The 22709-nt window shown below is 38.1% G+C and overlaps 1 protein-coding gene across 2 annotated transcripts; it reads right to left on the bottom strand.

Annotated features, from left to right (window-relative positions):
* Positions 1 to 368: 368 nt before the first annotated feature.
* On the bottom strand, positions 369 to 20831 carry tspan12 (tetraspanin 12). 2 transcript variants are annotated; one of them, XM_056257577.1, is made up of 7 exons: positions 20720 to 20831; positions 19461 to 19543; positions 17544 to 17679; positions 10750 to 10815; positions 8282 to 8389; positions 7584 to 7727; positions 369 to 1382 (listed from the first exon to the last, which is right to left on the bottom strand). In XM_056257577.1, exons 1-7 carry the CDS (start codon positions 20783 to 20785, stop codon positions 1080 to 1082), a joined length of 906 nt encoding a protein of 301 aa, XP_056113552.1. In that variant the 5' UTR covers positions 20786 to 20831; the 3' UTR covers positions 369 to 1079. The 2 variants fall into 2 exon arrangements, with proteins under 2 accessions (XP_056113552.1, XP_056113553.1); XM_056257578.1 differs by lacking the exon at positions 10750 to 10815.
* Between the last annotated feature and the right edge of the window lie 1878 nt (positions 20832 to 22709).

The following is a 22709-nucleotide window of genomic DNA, read 5'->3' as shown; positions in this document are numbered from 1 at the left end:
TTCAACAAAGTTTAGCCCTCTTATAATCTATGCTGTGTGCAGACTATTTCTCCATAGAAAATTAATACTACTTTTGAGATCTAAAACACTCTGTAGTACACCAGTCCATGTGAATCATATCACGGCGCTGTTAAATTAAGACATGAAAATCCGCACAAATGTATCTTCACGATGAGCAACGTTTTCATTCCATCTGAAAAATCTCATTAAGACTCGAGCTTCTGTCCACGTGTGTGTGTGTGTGTGTGTGTGTGTGTCTGTGTGCACGTGTTGAGTGTGAGAGAGTGGAAAACAGTGACCTAGCTGGGTTTTTTTCTGTCCTTTAAGACTGTTGCTTGTCAAATTTCATAATGTGAGCCGGGTGAGATATTGTGTAAAAGCCAAGGCAGGCAGTTTTTGTTTTGTCTTTTCCTTTAAATAAATTTGAATGCTCAAATACCAATGTTAAATAGTACAACACACAAACCTTTGCGCTTGTAAAGAAAAATAAAGTTGGTGTCTGAATGTCATAGCTTGAATGAAAGAAGGAATTTGTGAATTTTTCTGAACAAACTTGAGGTAAATTGTGAATGTGAAAAGAATGCTACATTTTGACTAACAAGATTGCAGATTCTCTTGAAAAATCACTTACGATTCCTGATTCTTGTCTAAATAGTGGCTAAAATCGTAAAGTGTGCACTCGATTTAGTGGTTTGCGACTAGGTCAGTGTAAGTGGTGATGGCCCGTTCCATTGAGAGGAAGGAAGATTTATGCGAAAACGGTTCATTCCAGAAACCTCCCTCTGGAGAATTCAAGTCTGTAGAGACCGAGGCAATGGCTTTATTTTGGAAGAACCCAGTAAATCCTCTTCTTCTTTCCATGTAATGACCACAAAAGCCGCTTTTTATCCACAGTATATTAAGTTATCTATAAAACCACTCACACCATCTAAATGTTGTCATCCAGGCTCCCACATAAGGTCCATTTTCTGGTCCAGTTCACTGCTGTCCGATCCGTTTAGTGTCAGTAGAGGGCAGGAACATCATCTTTAGTGTCTCCACAGTGTCGAAGCAGCTGATGGGTCACCATCAAGTCTATGCTAGGAAAGCTGCTCCATCTCAAACTGGGTGTGTCCGTTAGCGGGCGCATTGGCCCAGGCCTCAGGCGCTCGTGGGTGTGAGTGGCTGGGCTTCAGGGGGTCTTCTGCGGGGCTGTGCGTGTGGATTAAAGAATCCGGGGACGCTGGGTCAGGTGGTTTGTGGTCGTAATACAGAGCCCATAGTAGTGTCACAGTCAACGTCATGGCTAAGATCTGGGCCACTCCGATCGACACACCCAAGAACCTCAACACCTGCAACTGCTTGGTGCCCCGGATAAAACTGTAGATCTTGGGACCACAACCCTGTTGAAAACAAATGTAGTATAGTTCTGTCAATATGAAATCAAATGGACTTTTATTTATATATATATATATATAATGACTATTCATTTTCTTATGTTTCATGTTTCTGGGTTGGAATATTCAAAAGGTTGGAAAATTGGGTGTCATTGACTTTAATCTGTAATTGGTGGAAGATTTATCAACTTTTTAGTTATCAACAGTTTTTTGGTTTTTAACAATCAACAGTTTTTTAGTTTTTATGTATTTATTATTTTATTTTATTTATTAGGGCCCAAGCCCAAAGGGCGAAGGCCCTATTGTTTTCCTTAGGATTATTTATTATTATTATTATTCTTATTATTTTTCTGCTACCTTTTGGACACTTTTGGAGGCCTTAACATGCTCAAAAACTCCTGAAACTTTGCACACTGGTCAGAACCCGCGGCCATCAGGGCCGGGCTGAAGATGGTACCCGGGCGTGGCAGGGGGGCTGGACAGCGCCCCCTGGAACGGGGTCCGAAAACATGGTCCATAAATCAAACACGCTTGCATGTAATAATATGAAACTCGGTACACATGTAGATCTCCTCGTTTCATATATACTTCACACTCTTACTTTTTACCCCAGCCCAACAGGAAGTCGGCTATTTAGGGTTGTTGGTAAAACACACGCAATGGAATGTGAAATACTCCTCCTAGAGAATTCAAACAAACGGCACGAAACTCGGTCAGCATGAAGTCAAGACATTGAGGATGAAAGTTTGCGAGGGGATTTTTGATATCTCGAACGGTTTGGCCGTGGCGAGGAAACAAAATTATGGCGAGAAACGTGAAACAGGAAGTGTGTCATAACTACTGCATACATTAACTGATCTTGATGAAACTTCACCAGTGTGTTCGTTGTAAGAGCCCGATCACATGGATGTGACTATTGTGAGTCAAAGTTATAGCGCCACCAACTGGCAGAAGGAAGTGTGTCACTTCCTAAATGCTTTGAAATCACCCTCTTATTTTTACCCGATTTGCTTCAAACTTCACTACTATAATGTAAACACACGGCAGATGTAGACCTGTGAATGGATTCTTGATATCTTAGATACTGTTGTCGTGGCAACGCATCAAACTTTAATATTCTTTTTTTATGCTTTTGAGACTCTTAGCATGCCTGAAATTGCTTAAAATTGCATGAAACTCGACAGACACATCTCATTTATTAGCCAGTAGACATGTGCAAAGTTTCAGAAACGGGCGTGTTGAGGGCTCAGTAGCGCCACCTTTTGTCAAAAGTGGGGGGATTAATTTTATCTACAGTAATAAAAATCGGTATGTGTATTGTTCTCCTCCAGCCAGACAACTTTCTAATTTACACTCAATAGCTCCAACCAACAGGAAGTCAGATATTTTGGTTTGAAAATTGTCATTTTATGTCTCTCTCTCTCTCTGAGCCTACGTCTCTGTGTGTGTGTGTGTCTGTGAGTGTGGGGAGGGGGAGGGGGGCTAGATTAACCATTTGACTGCTGTGTTGTTTGGCCTGCATTAAAAAAGAAAATAAATGTCTTACGCCTTGTATTTTTTAAATAAGTTGTATTAATAAGTAATCGCATATAACCAGTTGAATTGTAGTGCATTGAAAATAGTTTTATATAATTAGTTTATTAATTAAATTAACTTGGTCCATAAACTTCGTCAGAAAATTTGGTCCATAAATCAAACACACTTGCATGTAATATTATGAAACTCGGTATATAGATCTCATCGGGCCAAACAACTTTAAGCCAGCCCAACAGGAAGTGGGCTATTTTTGTCTTAATGTGGATGTTTTGCAAAACCAGGCTCTACATTTTTACCCACTCCTCTTAAGTGGTTTATTTTATTCCCACCAAACTTTTTCAACATGATGAAAATACATTAAAGAAGCATAATTGTGAATATCTATTGAATATCTCTAATTGTTTTGCTATGGCGAGGGATTAAAATCATGTAAAAAAAAAATAAACACTAAAAGCCTCATATCTTCTAAAAATTTAATTATACACCATTTATTTCTAGATAAAATTATACAAATATCACAACTAAACCCATTTTATTCTTGTTTTCAATTTAAGAGTAATGTACAAGTTTAAAAACAGCCAGGATGCACTATTCAGTTAAAAAAATAAATATATCAAATAATACATAGGGCTATACTGCCCTCTTGTGTTCAAAATCAGGTAGGCCTATTGTATTTAAATATATTAGGTAGCCTATGTGACTCCGAGAATATTTTCTCACCGGTTATTTGACGTGTAAAACGTGTTAAATCGCTAAGTTAAAAGTGAAAGTAAAGTAAGGACGTCCGCACGGACATTTATAGTGGTGGCGCTCACAGTGCGCTCGAATGAATTTCTATGGAAGTAGAAATGAAAAAACATTCGCTCTGTTTTGCTCGCTCGTCGCCATGGACGCGCACCGTTATGAATTCCAGTGCAGCCGCATACTTTTTAGTGTCACTAAAATTAGCGCCATATCGGGGACCGATTGCTTCCGGTTTTCAGGGAAAAGACAACAACAAAAGAGTAAATGACAGATTCGCTTATATAGGCGCTTTTACACAAAATATTCCGTCATAATTTTTCCAGTCAGCTCTTCACTCTCGTGATTAATGAATTTTGACTCCTGTTGCTGATCTTTGCTGCAACTTTCGTTCTGCTCACAATTTAGTAAGCAAATACGTTCAAGTTTTAATTGTAGTGACTAAATGATTTTATTATACACACACCAAATTGACGGTGGGGGGCCATGGTATATTTAAATCTGCCAATTGTAATATCTGCTGGGCACCCCTAGTCTAGTCTTATTAAATGTATGCTTCATCTTTCATTTTTAATTTGTAAATTTGATCAATAAATTCAATTATTTAGAATAATAAGACACTATATGGCTGTTACTCTAGGTAGGGGTGATCAAATTAAATCGTTTACACTGAAAAATAACAATGCATTAAATAATGTGAGATTGTTTTAAATATGAGTTGGAAAGAATGATACTTTTAAACATAACACTAAACCGTCATTAGGTGTCGCCAGGCGACCGTCTTAATGAGTGAGTCATTGATTCATTCGTTCAAATGATTCGTTCGAACGACTGAGTCATTCATGAATGAGACAATACATGTTTATGGATTGGTCATTGAATCTTTGAGTCAATCGATTCGTTCAAAATGCTGAATCATTGTGTCTCTTACAGCGACAAGAGTTTAACCCTTGTTCAAGTTTAAGGCCTTGTCTTTTTGGATATATATCTTTTTTTTAAATTCCAAAATATGCATACAACCCATATATTTTAAATGTATCGTTTGCTTTAAATTAAATTAAGATTGTATGTTTGGTAATTTAACCTGAGATGAATGTGCTATATTTCAGATCAATATATTTGTTTTCCTTAAAATTTGAACTAACACTAACTTTATTCTCATCTGAATTATAAATAACTTATTCCTGTATAAAATAAAAACACATTAGAATTTTCTTTTTTAATCAATGTAGAATGTGTAATTGAAAAATAAACAGATTAGGGCTCTGAGGACAATAAATGAAAATCAATGCGATATGGTGAATGTCCAAAAGATGGCTCCCACAGACTGTTTTAAATGGGGTTGGATAAATATTTTTTGCTTTTAGACAGTGTGTGCGTGTGATTTTAGTTGGGTGACAGTTGTAGGTTACAGTTTGACAAGAGTTTATAGTTTGACAAAAGCACTTTGTTGTGTTTTATTGCGAGTGTACACAAATATAAGTAAACACTTTGCAGTTTGAATGATGTCCTCTATGAACAAAATGACGGAGTATGTTTTTATGTGTAACAGTTCAATCGCACCCGCACCCGCACCCGCACCTCACCCACACACACACACAGACACACAGACACACACACACACACACACACACACACACACACACACACACATATTGAAACCTGAGTGAAGTACAAAGCCCATAATGAAGAATAGTTTAGCATCCAAATACATCGCAAATGTTGAAACAGTTTGATTCTAATGAGAGAGTTACGTGAGCCAAACACCACCTACTTTCACTTTCGCTTTCAATTATTTCGGTTATTTCTTAATTATAGTTTTTTTTTATTCTTGTTCTGTTCTGAATATCATTAAATTTAAAGAATTGCTTGTGTAATATTTTGAGTGTATCATCAAAACAGATTAATTCTCTCGGTTTAGTGATTCCCTAGTTATTTTTTTATTGTTTTCATTGTTCTAATCCGGTAAGGCAAGTGATATATATATATATATATATATATATATATATATATATTTTTTTATATATATATATATAATTTATATATATATATATATATATATATATATATAAATATAGCTGCGAGCAGCGATGAAGGGCCAAAGCCGGCGGCACCGCCACCCCGGTGCCTTTAGGTAACTAAAGGAACCGGGGTTGCGGTGCCACCGGCTTGGGCCCGTAATCGCTGCTCGCAGCTATATTTCTTTAATTATCTTCCTATCTTGGCCAAAATATTTTGGCCTATACATTTTTAATAATTTCTTTCCTGGTTTAATGCAGCTCTAATAACATAATTCTAAAGAAATTTTTGAAAATACTTTCTTTTTTCCCTGATATCAGCCTGATATCATCTGATAATTCTTACTTTACCAATAGCCAGGTGGCTATTTAGCAATTGTTTTTAGCAAATTAGCATTAGCTACCTTATGACATCATGCCCACTTTTCACAATCCAAACAATTCCCAATGGATAAAATCAAGTGTCCATTTACATTTTTCTCTCATTGCACTTCTTGTTTCAATATTCAGAATTCCAAAAATTCTAATTATTTATGTCAGGCCAGTCAAAAAAACAATGTGGAAAAAAGCCTTCTAATAGATCACTGTTGTCTCTTCACATTAACTGGGATGTGAAAAAAAAAAATCACACTTCTGCTTTAACAGTTTGTTTTCATGTAAATCTACTCTACAACAGCTGCCACACTAATATGTGAGCAATGTGACCCGTTCATCCGCTCGCGTGTGTGCCTGCGTGTTTTGGGGTATTTCCTATGTTGAAGTGTGGAAGAGCAGGTAAACTATTTCCTGCTAGTGAGGGATTTATACTGTGGAGTAATTCCTCTGTCATCCACTCAGAAAGAGAGACAGGAAGTGTGTGAGGATCAGACTCGCTCCACACCCTCAGTCCTTCACTCCTAACTCTCCCAATAGTGATCAATGTTCCCGTCTTATTAAACAAAGCCCTGCTTTCACTCTTCTGCTGTGGGACCTGTTTGAAAGGCTGGGCTCTGCTGGCTGTTTTACCATAAACAATAATGTCATGTGTTTATAATGTCCGTCGTTCTGTCTATAATTCTATTGTTTTATCTTTTGCTCTGTCTATCTCTATCTCCCTATCTATCGTTCAACCTACCTGTCTGTCTATCTGTCTATCTATCTATCGTTATTTATATCTCTGTCTATAAAAATAAAAACTTACTTTATCCTATGAACCTACAAACTTCAAAGATTTTTAAACATTTATTAAAACCTTCAAAGACTTATCAGTAGTGTGGCAGACGTGTCACAGGCAGGGCATCTGGAGAGCAGGGTGCTGGATGAGACACTGTTGTGTTTGTCCTCCACCGTGTGTTTTAGGACTCCACACACAGGTGTGTTTCTGAGCTACGTGACTGATTTTAATTGCACTGCTGGAGTCGCTCATAACACTCACTGGCAATACAGCTTGATTAAAAACACGCTCAGCAGGAAAGTGAATCTCTCCGCTGTCTCGCCTCACTTTTACAAAGTCACGTTTTAATTAGGGCTGTCAATCAATTTACTTTTTTAATCAAATTAATCGCATGCTATTCCACATATCAATATTTGCTAAGCCCCCAAATTAAAATGAGATTATTGTGACAGATGAGTAAATCATTGAATAGACATCACAAAACGTGACTTTTAGAAGTCAATATTGCATTCTTTTTGTTTTCATATAATTGAACATACGTCTAACACTGGTTCACTGCAATCATTTAGCAAAGTTATCAATCCAGGTTAGACATGGCAATATTTTTTAATTATTTGTCTATGTACAAATGCAGACGAACATCTTCAGGTGTTGCATCATAACTTGACACGTGCCATGAGATGCCGTTGGACCACTTGTAAGAAGACCCCTCTTGTGAGTACGTTTATTATTTCCAGATGTTGAATCAATAAAGCTCACCTCCTGGTAAAGGTCACTGAGGTCATGGTAGTGGGCATTGCGGGCGCACCCTGGATATTGATTGGAGCAGCAGGAGTCAGGTGGCCACTCCATCTCTGTCATTTCCAGCCAGTCAGTGAAGTAGATCACTCCACAACACTTTAACTGTAAGGCAGGTATGAAAGTTAGCACATTTTCATTCTACGCTCAGTGAAAGGAACTATTTTTGATGTATACATATATTGGCCTGTGTATTCCATGCATATAGGTTTTCATATTATTTTTTCACATATCATTGCTGCACCTCTCCTCCCTTAGTTCCGGTCTCTATGAAGTCCCTCGCGCAACTTTCAACGAACTACAAACGCAACTCAACTAGGCCTTGTCCCCTTTTTTTTGCGTATGCCTTGGGCGAGAATTATTTAAATGAAAAGAAAAGGTATTTCAGAAACAGTCCTTAGATAATAACTTCCTAACTTTGCTAACCTTTTTCATGTTCAAACAGCAACATTACACTCTAAAGAAAGTTGAAAAAATAAAAAATAAAATAATCATCATAACAGTACCCCTTTAAACATCAAACGTGGTCTGATTGACTGCTTGGATTCACTCAGCATTTCTGTCTTAAGTGACACCAATAAAATTACTTGACACCAACTTGTCGCATTGTGTGTGGTGTTGGATGAGGTGTAATACTGGTGATGATTTTGACCTCTCACCTCAGTCTGTAAAGAGTTCCAGGCATGCGTGAGCCACTGGTAGCGCTGCAGGCCAAAATGAGGCATGCGTGACTTTAGACTTATCATATCAGACCTCTGTACCATAGGCTGAAGAAAGAGAGAGAGGGGGAGTTATGGAGAAATATTCATGAAGAAATCATTTCACAATTTTATAAGCCCTTGTAATTTTATAATCACATAAAAATAATTTCTCTACACTGTTATTAATGACGTTTTCTAAATAACAAAAAAAAAGTGTTTTCCAGGAAGTTTAAAGGACCATCCACACGCCCACACGTCCAATTTTAGGCTCTCTTGTGACCAATTTATTGGCTAGCTATGAAATACCCTATTCACAAGTGCATGCATCTGTTGTTTATATAGTCATTGGTAGGGATGTAACGATTCACTCATCTCACGATGCGATACGATTCACGATACTGGTTTCACGATACGATTTTCTCACGATTTTTTTAACAAATGCGATTTAAGACAAAAGTGTCCGTTTTATTATTTCTCAGACAAAATGCTGCACATTTCTTTTTAATTTAAAATATATTTGTCAAATAATAAAACTACATTAAAAAAATTCCCTTCAAGGTTGTTTCAACTCAGTCTTTCTGTCTGTTTGGTCAAGAGGCTGGACACTGGTACCTTCGCACACTATGTAAAAGACTGTGTAAAATTAGTAGTACCAGATTGACAGGGGTTTTACATTGTAATAAAGGCAAGATTCTAATTTTGTTATAATTTGTATCATTACACTAGTAAGAGTAAAAAAAAAACACATTTAGAGAAAGAGATAGTAAAATAAATACAACACCTGGTTGCCACGGAAACACTGATGCACCTTGTGATCTCCGTGGCTCTCGCAATTGTAGTATTAATGACTTTTACATGAAAACGGAGGTGACTGGTGTTACTCACGGTGGTGATTATTATTAGTCTACGGAAAGTCAAAATGCCGCCACACCTCCGATTTGAATGAGTCAACGTCAACATCTACGCTTGCCGTCGCCAAAGCCATGTCTACTGTTTGACGGCACGTGCACACCAGTCTATGGCACACACTGGTGCGGCGCGAGCGGAGCAAACCGAGCGTTTTCAGTTCATTCCTATGGAAGTTGAGCTTGGCTCACACAAGATCAAGTTCCATGAATGAAGTGAAAACACTCGCTAGCTTCACGCCAGTGTGTGCTCGCTGCTATTGTGCTATTGTAAAGCGAGGTTCACAACTTCACAGTAGGCTATAGTAAACGCGCCCTGCTGTTTAAAACGTGTATCGCGATTCGTTTAACATTTCAACCGACTTGAATCGTCACACATTTTTATCGATTTTCAACCGGTTGCGAGTGAATCGTTACATCCCTAGTCATTGGCATTTTACAATTTAGTCCTCATGAGACATTTCTGTCTCATATGATGGCCAAGTGATAAGTACCCACAATGCCCGGAGGTTAGGATTGTCATCTCTTATTTTGGGTAGCAGAACTTGCTAAAGCAGGATAGATTGAAGTCAACATGAAATCACAATTGACTATTTGAAAAAAAGATTCCCTTTTAAGGTTTTATTTTTTATTTTTTTTACCAGTATTAAAAATACTGTTAGGTGCATAAACATGCATAGAAATATAAAGTTGAAGGATGAATGAATGGATGGATGCCATTGGGATGGCAACTTTTCTCAGTCCAATCCAATTCTAATTTATAAAATTAAGTCTCATTCTACAGTTTTTTTTCTCAATAACCAGTTTCACTCTGAAATAAGTCACATTTTGGAAATAAAATGGATTGCGAATGCCATTTCATGTTGACTCTAAACTGAAGAAAGTTGGAATGGCTGCACTGTTGATACTGATAACATGTAACCAGGCCAGGTGCAGCAGAATAAACAGACTCGTTGCCTTTACGCCCACAGGGGTCACATTAGGCCACAACAGCACAATAGGACCATCAAACCCAGCAAAGGTTTTGGGGTTTGTGATAAGAGCGTATCTTGAAGCAGAAGCTGTGTATGTCTGAGTGAGAGAAGCTAGATTAAAGCCAGGTGTGAGTGATATCTTCCCCTTGAGGTGCGCCTTATCTCTCGTATCCCTGGGCTAACAGAAGCAGATGCTACCTGCAATCCCTTTCCCCTTGCTGATCAAATCTTTTAGTCTGCACAGATCCAGGACAGGTTTCTGTAAAGCCTGATGCTAATCTGGCTTCAAGAGCCAACTAGAGCATTTACATAGGCGACTCCATCCTCTACCCGCACACGAAAACACTCTGCTTATTAACTCCCCAAAAGGAAGTCTGCTTGAGTCGGGCTTTTGAAGTCATAATAGTTAAGATTAGACCGTAAGCAGGCGGTTCAGAAATCAGATCCTCATTCCGTTTTCTCCTGGGAATGGCCATGTGGCGGCCGTGTTGTTGACGTGAGAGAGGGAAGAGAGTTGGCATTTCTGTTTATTCATAGCACCACGCACCTCGTCATACGTCCACACTCCACTGGCCAGCTCCACGCAGAATATCACCATCAGACTGCCAAAATACTGGGAATGCACACACACACATACACACACACACACACACACAAAAGAAAAGGTTTGGTTAAAAATATCTTCTTAAACAATAGGGCAGAAGGAAGGTGTTGATGATCAGACATAGAGAAATGAGACCAAAGTGTGTGTGCTTGTTCATGTATGTTCGGATCTGGATTCTGAGGTCTGTTTTGTCTCTCAGGTCTTCTCTCGGGAGTTTCGAGCAATTGTGACAGGCTGTGTTCAGAATAGCATAGTAGTCATGCTATTTTTGTAGTATCCCATTATACAATCCACCCCATTGCAAATAAATGTATAATGTAAATAATATATATATATATATATATATATATATATATATATATATATATATATATATATATATATATATATATATATATATATATATAAAAAAATTTAAAGTTGATAATTGGATGTCACTTGAAGACTTAAATATGAAACATAACAGGAACATAGTGATTACAATGTAGCATAATACTAGTTGAATTGTTTATTTATTAAAGGAGAACTCTGGCGCAAAATGAACCTTTGGTCTAATTACACATTGTTACCTAGTCAACCATTATCTGAGATTTGTTTTCATGATTATCGAATGTAAATAGTTTTATCTCTAAAAACAGTTTAGCCTATAAAGCTAGTATAACGCTAGTATATTGGGCATAGTGTAATGACAAATAAAAATCGCTTGTTAATACCACTAACAAGGCTCAAAATAGCCCCACACTAACACGGTAGCATAATGAGGGTCCCGACCTTCAAACCGAAGCATTGAGAACTTTGTCAGTGTCCAGACAGTTTAATAAGAAGATATTTTATACATACAGTCAACTTCGCGTATACAGGCAGAAGCCATCTTTGAAAAACAGTCTCTACCAGTTGATCTACGAACGCCGATCCAAGTGCGCTGGTGAGATGTGAACGAGCTATAAGTTGTGATAAGGTGAGCGCGAACAGCAGGCTTGGATCGGCGTTCGTAGATCGACTGGTAGAGACTGTTTTTCAAAGATGGCTCCTGCCTGTATACGCGAAGTTGACTGTATGTATACAATATCTTCTTATTAAACTGTCTGGACACTGACAAAGTTCTCAATGCTTCGGTTTGAAGGTAGGGACCCTCATTATGCTACCGTGTTAGTGTGGGGCTATTTTGAGCCTTGTTAGTGGTATTAACAAGCCATTTTTATTTGTCATTACACTATGCCCAATATACTAGCGTTATACTAGCTTTATAAGCTAAACTGTTTTTAGAGATAAAACTATTTACATTCGATAATCATGAAAACAAATCTCAGATAACGGTTGACTAGGTAACAATGTGTAACTAGACCAAAGGTTCATTTTGCGCCGGAGTTCTCCTTTAATGTCTCCAATATTAAAAAGTAGTATGCTCAATATGCTTGGGTGGATGGAACAAAAGAGAATCTTTCAAAGTTTTTTGCATTCGCACATACACAGATTTTGTATTTAGGGCAAACTAACACATCCATCTCATCTCCTCCCTTCCTGAAGACAAAGACACTCTGTCTTTCTCAAAATCTCTTTAACGTACATAGTTCCCCTCGGTTGAACACACACTTTGAGAGAGATAATCAAGATGAATGACAGTGTTAGGAGCCGCATTCAGAGCAGACCCCGTCTGACAGCTTGTTTATTTGGGAAAATCTAAATATTTGTGCCTATTCTACGCCTGTGTTAGCATTTCAGCTAGTTTGTTAGACGCTTACCACAAAAAAAAAAAAAAAAGACAACCGTCTTTTTCTCTACACACCCTTCCCTGCTAATATCTGCCCTTCAAATATGTCCAGTGTGAACTTGTAACCCCTGGAAGTTCCCAACAAGCTGGCTCATCTGCAAACACACGCACATTTTTCTCAGGGTAAGAGAGGTTACATTCTCTCAGCGACCTCTCGGTTTATTGATTTGTTGAGAGTTTTACTCTTCCTCTTCTTAACACTCACACATTTTTTGGCAAGTACTGTTACAGAAAACAGGACACTGTGAAATGGATGGATTTCCTTTTGACCGGAACGATTAACACCCCCTTTTTCACTTAGTCATGCAAACAGAACGAGAGTTAGATGCATCTAGAGTCTAGTATTAAGTCGTATCAGATATGTTTTGACAGATGGCTACTGTTAATGTCATTAAACTGGTGCTTTTGGGTATACTTAAAGTTAGAGATTTGAACAAACGATGCTATGGACACGATGGACGCCTCAAATATGTGCTATTAGTTTTTTTTAAGTGATTAGGGATTCATAGTAGCCTGACGTCATCATACTCAGATTCTAGTCAGAATGTGAGTCTGATACTGCTCCATTGGGCTGTGATTATGGGGCGTTTCAACCGAACCAGGAAAGAAAATGCCTCTGGACTCAATTGGATCGACAAATGCCTTGATCGAGGTTCTCTGTTCCTCTTTTAAAATAAATGCGCTGTCTACATCTTCTATAACAGACGCGATGGCTGAATCTAAATTCTCCAGCGGCAGCCATTGTTGTAAATGAATTCATCCCAAGCGCTATTTGGTGACGTGGATGATTATATTATATACATTATATACATTTTGTAAAATTTGAACACAAAAAAAGTTACGGACTGCAGCTTTAAAACCAATAGTTATGTTATAACACATACATTTTATTATACCATGGTCTGTCTGAATACTCCATTCTGATTGGCTGGAATATAAGCATTCATTTCATGTGCCATTGAACGGAAGAGAGTCTCTCGGTAGCCTGCTTAAAAGTCAGATCTTTTTGATTTTCCTGGCAAAAACGACGAGTTCATCACATAAAAATCAGTCAACAGGCTTTCAGGAAGTCAGGGAGGTTCCGTTAGAAGCTGTTCACACATTGACAATTAAAAAGCAATTCATTCATGAAAATTTAAATCTATTTCACCGGTCAATATGAACTCCTATCTGCTCTCCTGATCTATATTGCCTCCTGCTCTGACAGGACAAAGAGTGTGTGAGAGTGTGAGAGTTAATGTGCATGTGTGTGTCCGGCCAGGTCGCAGCACTCAGTGTGAGGGCGGCTGGTGAATAGGGCGCCCACGTAACCCAAGTGCCTCTCCTCTCTTCATGTCTTCCCGCTCTCCTCCTGGATTGGTTTACCTATTGTATCACAGCCAGATAATATTGTTTGTCGCTGAGCCTCTGGGTAACACAAGCCCACTGGGGCAGAGAGGAGAGGAGAAAGGCTCCTCAGGAGATGAATGGAGACCCAGAGAGAGGAGGAGGAGGGGGAGAGACGGGCAAAGGAGTCCCAGAAAACAGGTCCTCAGTCTGGGTCAGCAGACGGGACCCCACCCTCTCGCCCGCCGCACACCTGGGACTGTAAGCCACAAAACAGCCCTCTGCTTACTCTCTCCTCCCCCTTCATGCTGGGATTTTGTCAATTCATCATCATAAAATAGATTTGCTGACCTTCTAAATGTTACACAATGAGAGCCTTTCAAAGGGGCGATTGCATAGAAAACAGAATTATCCTTGCTCTTTTGAAATATAACAGTCCAACATGTTCATAGAAGCTGGAAAATGGCAGCTTAGAAATCACAGACATGAATGTTTCTTATTTACCATCAAGATTTCAGATTAAAATTGCAGAGGGGTTGAAAAGTCTGAGACCTCAAGTGAAAAAAAATGTTTTCAGTACGCTATGTTTTGGTTTAGATTTGATTTGTTTTTTTATTAAACAAAAAATGTTATGTTAAATGTTTTTATTTTAAAACAAATTAAACATTTTCTAAATTAAAAATAAATTTAACTTCAGTTCTATTTTCACTGCATGAGCAGTAAGCATCTTGAACATTGTCAAAATGTCTTTTTTCATCCATATTTGTTATTTAATATATATATATATTATATTATTATATATTATTACATATGTAAATATTAATATATTTATAAAAATGTCTTAATATCAAAATATATATTAGCACAAAACATTAAACAATTAAATTACATAAATGTTACTTTCACTGAAGGGAAAAGGAACAGTCTGGATATACTTTGTTAAATATCTTTCTTTGCGTTTCGACATCAAATGGTTTTGCAACAACAAAGTATTTTCAGTTTTGGGTGGTCTGTTTCTTTAAAGTAGAAAAAGCAGCCTGTTTAATTCTAAGGGTCAGATAGAGGGTGGATTTTCCTTCCTCCCCAAATCATTTATATTATATGTGCTAACAGCCTGTCAAGATCTTGCCATTTCAGAAGTCACAATGTCACGAACACATCTGTCTAAAAAACACACAAAAATCTCTCACAATGGATATAACTGGCCTTTATTTGGCCCTCCTTGACAGTCTATCATGCTGAGTGAAGTGCAGTGCTCATACATTACTCCTGCCTAACTCTTTGTCTCAGAGTCGCAAGAGTTTTACGACCTCCATAACCTATAGAGCGAGTTTCTACAAGTGTCTGAGGAGGTTATTATCATCTGAAACACACATTCTGATGATACGGATAACTAGACGCAGGGTGCACCATGACATCTAATATAAGAAAGATATTGCCTTGTAGTATCCCAGTGTAGTTATGAGGTGAGAATATGGTAAGAAGTGACTTCCTGTGGCTATAATGTGTCATGCTAGATTTGAACACAAATATCTGTAGCAGAGAGTCAAAAACAACATGAAACTCCATTCACAATGCATATAACTTCTATAATAAGACATATTTCCAACTGAAAAACAATATTGGTTGGGACTTACTGTAAGGGCATTCATCAGGATTTGATTAGATGTTATGCTGTGATATTATTTGTTAACGTGACTTTTTCTGCCTGCAGGGATTTTGCTACATCATAAAAGATCATGGCAAATATGGAAAACTGTAATCAACATACTGACGCAATTTGTTTTTGCTTATTCTCATCCGTATTCGTAATAATTTATTAAAAATATGAATGTTTATACTTTATCAATAAAAAAACTTAAAATATTTTTTGAAATTATTTAAAAAAGCAGAATAACTTGTATTTCAATCTCACCACATGATCAGTGAGCATGCAGCTTAGATATTAAATATCTCTTTCGGCCTAAGTAGTCTTTCGTCAAAAAGCAAAAACTTGCTTGACCCGTTCCACAATTTCTTCTCGTCAAACACACTTGCTGCATACGAAACCGCATACTGTATAATAGGTACTACATTTGTTTTCAAACTAAATTCGCGACTGTTAAAAAATTATGTTTAAAGTACTACATCCACCATAATGTGCACTGTCATGTGACCTTCGGCATCAGTTGCGTCTCTTCACCTCGATTACTAATCCTGTCCCGTGGACTCATGGGATAGTAAAGTGTCCATCGAATGCGCACTTCAAATTCTCACCGGAAGTAATAGGTCATCCGGGTACTTTTCCCCTGTTTCATGAATACTATGAATTCAGACATATTACTCGGCTCACATACTCTTGTTCAGGGGCGTCGGACTGGGGGTAAAACCAGTACTGATTACCAGGGCCCCAAGGGGAGAGAGGGCCCTTGAAAAGTCTGGAATATATTTTATTTTACCTTGATATTTTCATTTCCTAATTAAATTTCATAATGAATGTCAGATGAAATGTAAAGTTAGTGTATTAACTGAATAACTTGGTTGATTGGTTGATTGATTGATTGACGGTCTTATGGTCCCACCCCTTGTCAATGCGCCAAATGGTTTAGTCCATCTGCACGCAATTTGTAAATGTTAGTTGAGCTGCATCTCGTTGAGCGCTGTAGAAATGTCTTTCTCAAAGAAAGCTAAATCAGGCCACCAAAAAAGAAAGTAAAGACAGGAGAAGGAAAGAAAAGAAAATGAGGGGAAACAATTGGTTACTGACTTCTTTTCAAAGAAAAGTGAGCACAAACCAGAACACGAAATTTATAGTGCTAAATTGCTTGAATATCTCCGCGATCGTTAGTGCTAAAAATGAACTGAGACAACCCAATGAAAGAGCAGAAAAATTCTAATTTTTCGAGTTTCACTGTAGCTACAGAGCTACCAAGCTACCTATGAGTGACACTGATTAGCCTATTATTGCTAATTTTAGATATTATAGCCTATTAATTTAAAATTAAACATGTTTCAGATTAGGCTATAATAATGAAGTTTTGTATGCAAACAGCATTATAAGTGTACAGTTTATTTATTTAGCCTTTACCTCAGATTACATATAACCAAATTATCATCTGAAAGTGTATGTTCTGCCACATACACTTTCAGATGATAATTTGGTTATACATGTAAACTGTACACTAATAATGCTGTTTGCATACAAAACTTCATTATAATAGCCTAATTTGAAACATGTTTAATTTTAAATGAATAGGCTGTTTGCATTGCATTGTGGGGCCCATCAGGACTGCCTATGCATAGGGCCCGGGATCTTGTGCTACGCCCCTGCTCTTGTTCGACTACTATATAAAATGGAAGTGGGCAGATGGAAATACATCACATTACAGAAGTAAAATGGGTTCAGGATGGCTTTGAGGATGTGATATCTCTCTCTACTCCCCTCTAGTGTGTGAAGTGAATACACAGTGGTCTCTGCGGAGATGTGTGGATAAAGAAAGCAAGACTTGTTCGAATCTGGTTCGAGGGTGTTTGGGGTCAGCAACGTCAGTGCCAGCTAAACTTAAAATATTCTCGGTACACAAAACCACACACATTCCAAACCACACAATGTTCCTGCTGTGCTCGTCTTTTGTTTTCTTCTCTTCCCAGTTCTACTTACCCAGGACAGTAGGAGCAGACTGCACTTGAGCGTGCCGCAGTAGCCCACCATGGCCACGATGATGAGAAAACAGCACACGGCGATGACGACAGGATGGACGACGGGGGAGTATGTGAGAACGGCTGCCTCCTCCAGTCTTGAGGAGAAGAAGGAGAGAGAGAGAGAGGAAGAGTCATTTCTTGGCAGGCTTTTTGTTTATTTATCCATCCATCCTGCTCACTTGCCTCTTCCTTCTCTCATAGGGCAGCATATTTGAGTAATACACCAGTTGCAAATAAACAGTGATTATACTCTGTAGGAATGCAAACTCTCTCGCTCTTCCTGTCTCTTGCTGTCTCTACTTCTGTTTGGCTCTCTTTTGCACCAGTTTTCTGAGATGCAACAATGTTTTCACTAAGGAAGGCATGGACAAGCTACAGTTTAAAGGAATATTCTGGATTCTGAATACTTTAAGCTCAGCTTTTGAGGCATAATGTTGTAATCGCAACAAAAGAAATTCCATGTGTCCCTCTTTTTCTTTCAAAAAAGCAAAAATCTGTTGTGCCAGCGAGACACTTGCAATGGAATTGAGGCCAATTTGTAAACATTAAAATACCATTTCAATAAAATAGCCACAAGATGTAAACAAAATGCATGTAAACATGACACCATTTTCAACTAAAATGTTTTGGCCGTTCATTTACACGACAACGGCGTTTTGGGGGCCTAAAAATGCAAACTTTTGAAAACGGGTTTTAAAGTGGATGTTTCTGAGAACGATACTGTTATCTCTGTGTAAACGAATTTGTGAAAACATGCAGTGACATCATGCGAATGTTCAAAATGTTCAGTTCTGTCGCATAGTTTCTTTACAAAGGTTGTCAACTACTGGCCTGGCATGCATAATCCAGCCATTTTAGACGTTTTCGTGGATCCATGTGAACGGGGATCATTTTGACAATGTATGTATATGGAAAAATGTGAAGTAAACACTTTCCATTTTTAGTACATCATTGCTAACGCTTTCTGTGTAAACTTGTATCCAATTTTACACTTTCACTATCATGACAACCCAAGACCCTGTAGAACCTAAAATACTAAAACAACTGTATTACTTTTAAGAGTTTTAAGTTATAACAGAAGAATTTGTGTTTTTTATCAATTTTAAAGCTTCACACCTTCTAAACCCTCCAAAAATTGTCCCATTGTTAGTGCCTCACCATAACCTATTGTTGCTTTAATGAAAATTAACCTAATTAAAATTATGCTAGGGCTCTTGATTAAGCTTAACTTGTACTGGATATTTCCTGAGGTAAATATATAACTAAAGATCACACACAAATACACACATCTATAGTCTGAAACGTTCTAGTTGATATCCCATTATGTTTCATTCTGCAGAGATGAGATTTTTACAGTCATCATAGGAGGGCTGACTCAGCATGTTACTGCAACGCAACTCTGGTAAACCTATTTGTTGTGTACAATCAGGTTTTAACAATTTTCTCTCTGTTGATTCCCATTCATGTCATGATGTGGCCCACAGAGGGCTCCGTAATTATAATACACATCTTGGTGATAAATTGCTTTTTGTCAACACTAATTACGAATCACTTGCCTCCAGGATAATATTGGTTCTTATGGGATTTTTCATGCAGTTTTCCTTTAATGCTTGAGATGATTTAAAAAAACAAAAAACATACACAAATGAATGGTTCTCAACCCAGGCCCTGTCTCCACTGGCAACTTAATGCATTTATCTGATTTCTTCTCCAGAACTGCACACCTCATTCATGCTTGTAATTACTTCATAAGCTTGTGGCAATTTGATCCAGACCGGCTGAAAAGTTGGAAAACAGTAAATTAGACCTTTACATGGACCGCTGCCCCGAATGAAAGGATTTTACGGCTCACACCTGTCCATCCGCTGCCTCTCACCTGGTGTCTGCGGTTAAGGTGAGCACATTGTTCAGGTGATCCCTGAGGCAGGCGGACACTCCCAGCACACACAAGGCCATAAGCTTGGAAAAATGAGAAGAAAACACAGGACTTAAGCCACACTTAAACATGCATTTTTGAAGATATCATTTACAGTAGTGGTCAAAAGTGATGTCCGGCCTATATGAAAATTGACATCTTCACCCTTTATCCAAATATTATTAAAAAAGTGTTAACGATTTTGTAAGCATATTGCGCAGTTGTGCTTGAAGTCAATTTTTTATTTGTGATAACGCAATGAAGCATGCCAAATTGTGCAGATATAAGTTTTTGGCTAGGCTGTCAGACAAAGAAATTATAAACGCATGCCAAAACAAGAGAGAACTAACAAAATATTAATTAATAACTGATTATGTTGTATAAAATAAAACATCTAGCTGTTGTTTGTCTTTTTGCCCAATAAATTTGGCAGATAAATACCTTAAAAATATTTTTATGGTTTGATAAAAACAAATCACTTTTGGTATAATTATTTATTATATATGTTTATTTCTATATTTAAATATGTTGATAGATATCTTATATATATATATATATATATATAATATTTACTTTATTATTTCATATTTAATATTAGAATAAAAAATATTTAGACACTTTCTGGCTGCCAAATGTTAGTGGGACACCATGAACTACATTGACTGGATATACAGCCAGTCACCTTTGGCTCAGCTGAGAATCATAAAATTGGCTCAAAAAAGTGAAATTATAGTTCTGAGAGACAGTCTGGCACACTTTCTTACAGACGCCACTTGTTTTGATTATGCAATGCAGTAAAATTCATGCATTTTAGTTGTCTTTGGCCTCTGAATATTAAAAACATGGAGATATGTTTGTGTCCATGGTTGGCTTGGAAACCTATTTAGGTACTCTGCTATGTTTGACTAATATTAGTGGCATGGGTTTAGTTTGCCCTACGCAGGCATTCTTGGTCTAAAAACACACCCTGGTGCTTATCACATTTAATTCCCTAAAAATAGCGGCCGCAGCAGAATGTGAGCTGTGTGCCATCGGAGCATAGCTGGGATTCAGGCTGTCCTCTACATAAAGATAACATAGGATGGGGAGGGAGGGAACACAGATTGCGCGTATGTTGGCGAGAGAGTGGCTGTTGCGCGTCTTGGAGAGCGCACAGCAGCACTGTGCCATGTAACGTGAGCGCTCGCTCGGCCACCTGCTCCGACTTGGACTCGTCTTACCCAGAAGAGAAAGTTGAGCGCGTAGAGCAGACAGCGCAGACATTTCACCGAATCCTCCCGGGCCATTCTAAGCACACCAACTGCTCGCCAAAAGACCTCATTTTAACTTCTGCCACCATAACCGCTGAGGAGAAAACAACAATTAACAATCACATACAGCTTGCTTGAGATGTCAAGATGAACATATCGCTGCTGCAGAAACCACTCTAAGTTGGTTGCTGGTCTTTGTTGGTCTCCTGGTAAGGCTGGGCTCTTGGTTGTGAATGGGTTTTGGCCTCCTCATCACATTACAACCTGCTAAACTACCTGAATACCAGTCTGATCATACTGGGAGACCATCTCAAACCACCTAAGGCCATCTAACCAGGTGGGGAGACCATCTTAAACCACCAAAGAAAGGTTTCTTCCCCCAGGCAATCTACATCACAAACAGTTAAATGTTCTCCCCACTGTGCAATGATAACTAAATGCAATATCCCTTATATTTCTTTGACAATATTTGACCTCTTTTTATTCCATTCCTTGTTAATTCTACTCTATTCTATTTGTATATATAGCACACCTGCACATACAAATTTGTCGATTGTCTTATTCACATACATCTTCATTTTTTCATTTATTTTTTATTATCTGTGCACTGTGTTGTCTCTGTTTACTGCAAGCTTATCCTGTCACCGAAACAAATTCCTTGTGTGTGCAAACATACTTGGCAATAAAACTTTTTTTCTGATTCTGAAGACCACTTTGGACAGGCTGGGGGACCAGTAAATAATCTTAGGCTATTTGAGATGTTTTTAGGGAGGTTTTTGAAATCCTACCATGTCATAAGTCCTTGTGCGTGTTCAGTGCGCATCCAGAATGTCTTGATATAATGTTGTAAATATCCGTGGGAGGTTTCAAAAGCAACATGTGATTTTAAAAAGACCAACAGGTTGCAACTTTCTCTTCTTGAAGGGTGGTTAAATTAACCAGGATCACTCAGGACACTTTTCTACACCAAAAATAAAAGAAAGAAAGATAAATTCTCCAAAAGAGAACAAGAAAAAGAAGTTTGGAAAGTACTGCACAGACAACCCCTTTATATTTTGTCCAGCATAGGAAACTCCTCAAAACTTAGTTGCGCCTGCAATGTAAAATCATATTGATATTCCTAACGGAGCTGCGCGCAACAGTCGGGCGTGTTCGCTGCGATCCATTCACTGCTACTGTCATTCCAGGCGTTATATGCTCCATTCAGGACCAGCTGTGTGCACCTCGCCTTTCCACAAGTGTTTCACTTCTGCATGTAAGAGACTTTCACTCCAAACGCGCTGAGTGTCATCGGGAACAGCGGTGCCTCCGGGTCCTAAAGGCAAACTCTGGATCATCCCGATTATGGCAAGCCGATTTAACATTTATTTATTTATTTATTTATTTATTTAAACAACTAATGTCTATATGTTGATACTATATACGGTCTACAGCATTATAAGCAATAGTAAATGCAACTTGTTTGCCACTGAATTCTATGTTGTTCAGATATCAACTTTTTTTTTTTTACTTCAGACTTGCAGTTGTTGCTTCAAGAAGCTATTCAAGTTTTACTAACTAGGCTATTGAACATTAGGCTATTTATTCCCAGTTAAGTAGATACAACTAAGTAGCCTACATAGGTTCTCAAAGTGCGGCCCGCGGGCCAATGGCGGCCCGCCGAAACATTTCTGGCGGCCCGCGATAACATCTGTAAAACTGTTAAAACTATTGCTTTGAAAAAATCAATATCTCCGTTTAGTGGTGTTTAGCGGCATCCATAGGCATAAGCGGTAATTACATGGTCCGACCGACCGATCGCACTTGACCTCACTCCCAAGGCCACCAGGAACAGTGGTTGTCTACACAGGAATAGGAATCGTGGCCAACCGAAACCAGCACCACAAATCCCATTGCAATTTAAAAGGGTATGTTGACCAAGTAATCAATATTCAATGTGACTTAATAATAATCTTAACAA

The sequence above is a fragment of the Rhinichthys klamathensis genome, unplaced genomic scaffold (genome assembly GCF_029890125.1).
Source record: "Rhinichthys klamathensis goyatoka isolate OS25496 unplaced genomic scaffold, OSU_Roscu_1.1 h1tg000139l_1, whole genome shotgun sequence".
Classification (NCBI taxonomy): Eukaryota; Metazoa; Chordata; class Actinopteri; order Cypriniformes; family Leuciscidae; genus Rhinichthys; species Rhinichthys klamathensis.
Note: the sequence above shows the minus strand (reverse complement) of the source record. Positions and strands in the feature narration are given on the sequence as shown.